The sequence below is a fragment of the Mesoplodon mirus genome (genome assembly GCF_964341445.2).
Source record: "Mesoplodon mirus genome assembly, chromosome: 7".
Taxonomy (NCBI): Eukaryota; Metazoa; Chordata; class Mammalia; order Artiodactyla; family Ziphiidae; genus Mesoplodon; species Mesoplodon mirus.
Genome location: NC_138983.1, coordinates 2480347 through 2481819, shown reverse-complemented (window position 1 = coordinate 2481819; position 1473 = coordinate 2480347). Strand labels below are relative to the sequence as shown.

Here is a 1473-nt window from a genome sequence, read left to right as displayed (position 1 = left end):
CCCGGCTGTGAGTCACCGCGAGCAGGGCAGGCCGCAGCGCATTCCTCCGTGGGGCCGGCGTCCGGGGCGGGGTGGGGGCCATTGAGTCGCCCCACGGGGCCGCGGGGGTGGGGCGCCGGGGGAGCGGGGAAGTGGGGCTCGGGCTGCAGACAAGGGGAAAGGGGGCGACCTCGGCGACCCGGGGTGAGGATGCGGCGCGCAGCCCCGGGGTGGCCATGGGGGCACCGGGGCGGGCTGGGCCCAGGAAGGGGGTACGGGGCGTGGCCTAGAGGGGGCGTGCCCGGGGCGGGCCGGACCGAGCGCGCGGGGCGGGGCCGCTATAAAGACGGCGCCGGGACGCCTGGGTGCATTGCAGAGGCCGCCGCCACCGCCGGAGCGCTTTTGCCTCTGCCAGCTGCACCCGGCCGACATGAAGACCCCCGGGGAGGTGTTGCGCGAGGGCGAGCTGGAGAAGCGCAGCGACAGCCTGTTCCAGCTGTGGAAGAAGAAGCGCGGCGTGCTCACCCCTGACTGCCTGAGCCTGTTCCCCACCGGCCCCGGCGCGCGCCCCAAGGAGCTGCGCTTCCACTCCATCCTCAAGGTGGACTGCGTGGAACGCACGGGCAAGTACGTCTATTTCACCATCGTCACCACCGACCGCAAAGAGATCGACTTCCGCTGCGCGGGCGAGAGCTGCTGGAACGCGGCCATCACACTGGCGCTCATCGACTTCCAGAACCGCCGCGCTCTGCAGGACTTCCGCAGCCGCCAGGAGCGCGCCGCGCCCGTCGGGCAGCCCGAGGCCGTGACGGCCCGCGCGCCCTGAGCGCCGACGCGGTGAGTGCCGCCCGCCCGCCCGCCGGACGCGGTCCTCGGGGAGGAGGATGTCGACCTCGGACGTCGGGGGGAGGTCCTGTCCCGTCTAGGGAACGCTGTCGAGAGGGGACTGGGGGCCTCGCCAACGCGGCGCGGCTGGAGCTCGCGGCAGGAGCCGTCGCTTGCCCCTTCCGTGTCCGGGCCTCGGGAGACCCACCGGCCGGACCCCGGCTCGCTCAACCACCGGGCTCGGGCACAGCTCCCTGAACCTCCCCCCTCTCCCCACAGGAGCCACACACTGGACGAGTCGGGCCGGACGCGGGCCGCGCCGGCAGGAGCTCAGGAAATGCCCGGAGCGGCAGAGCCCCGGCGGCGCCCAGCCACTGACCACGGCGAGGACAAAGGCCGGGGCTGCGTCCCTGCCCGGCAGAGAAGGACCCTCTGCAGAGCCTCGCCCCCGCTGTGCGGGTGCATTAAATTATTGGACTATCTATGTATTTATTTTGATGGTATTTGTGTTAAAACCATCTGTCTTAATATATATACATATATATATGTGTATATATATATGTGTGTGTATATATATATACATATGTGTATATATATGTGTATATATATATATATATAATCAATGTGTCCATTCCAAATAAACTATCTGACTTGTTCTCTTTTCTACCA

The 1473-nt window shown here is 66.8% G+C and overlaps 1 protein-coding gene across 1 annotated transcript; it reads left to right on the top strand.

Moving 5' to 3' along the window:
• The first annotated feature begins 326 nt into the window (after positions 1-326).
• Positions 327-1473, top strand: PHLDA2 (pleckstrin homology like domain family A member 2). Its single transcript, XM_082627444.1, has 2 exons — positions 327-816; positions 1084-1473. The coding sequence occupies exon 1, from the start codon at positions 410-412 to the stop codon at positions 803-805; it is 396 nt and encodes a 131-aa protein (XP_082483570.1). The 5' UTR covers positions 327-409; the 3' UTR covers positions 806-816; positions 1084-1473.

Excerpts from the sequence above, each read along its gene's own strand:
- PHLDA2 (XM_082627444.1), top strand. The coding sequence starts at position 410 with ATGAAGACCCCCGGGGAGGTGTTGCGCGAGGGCGAGCTGGAGAAGCGC.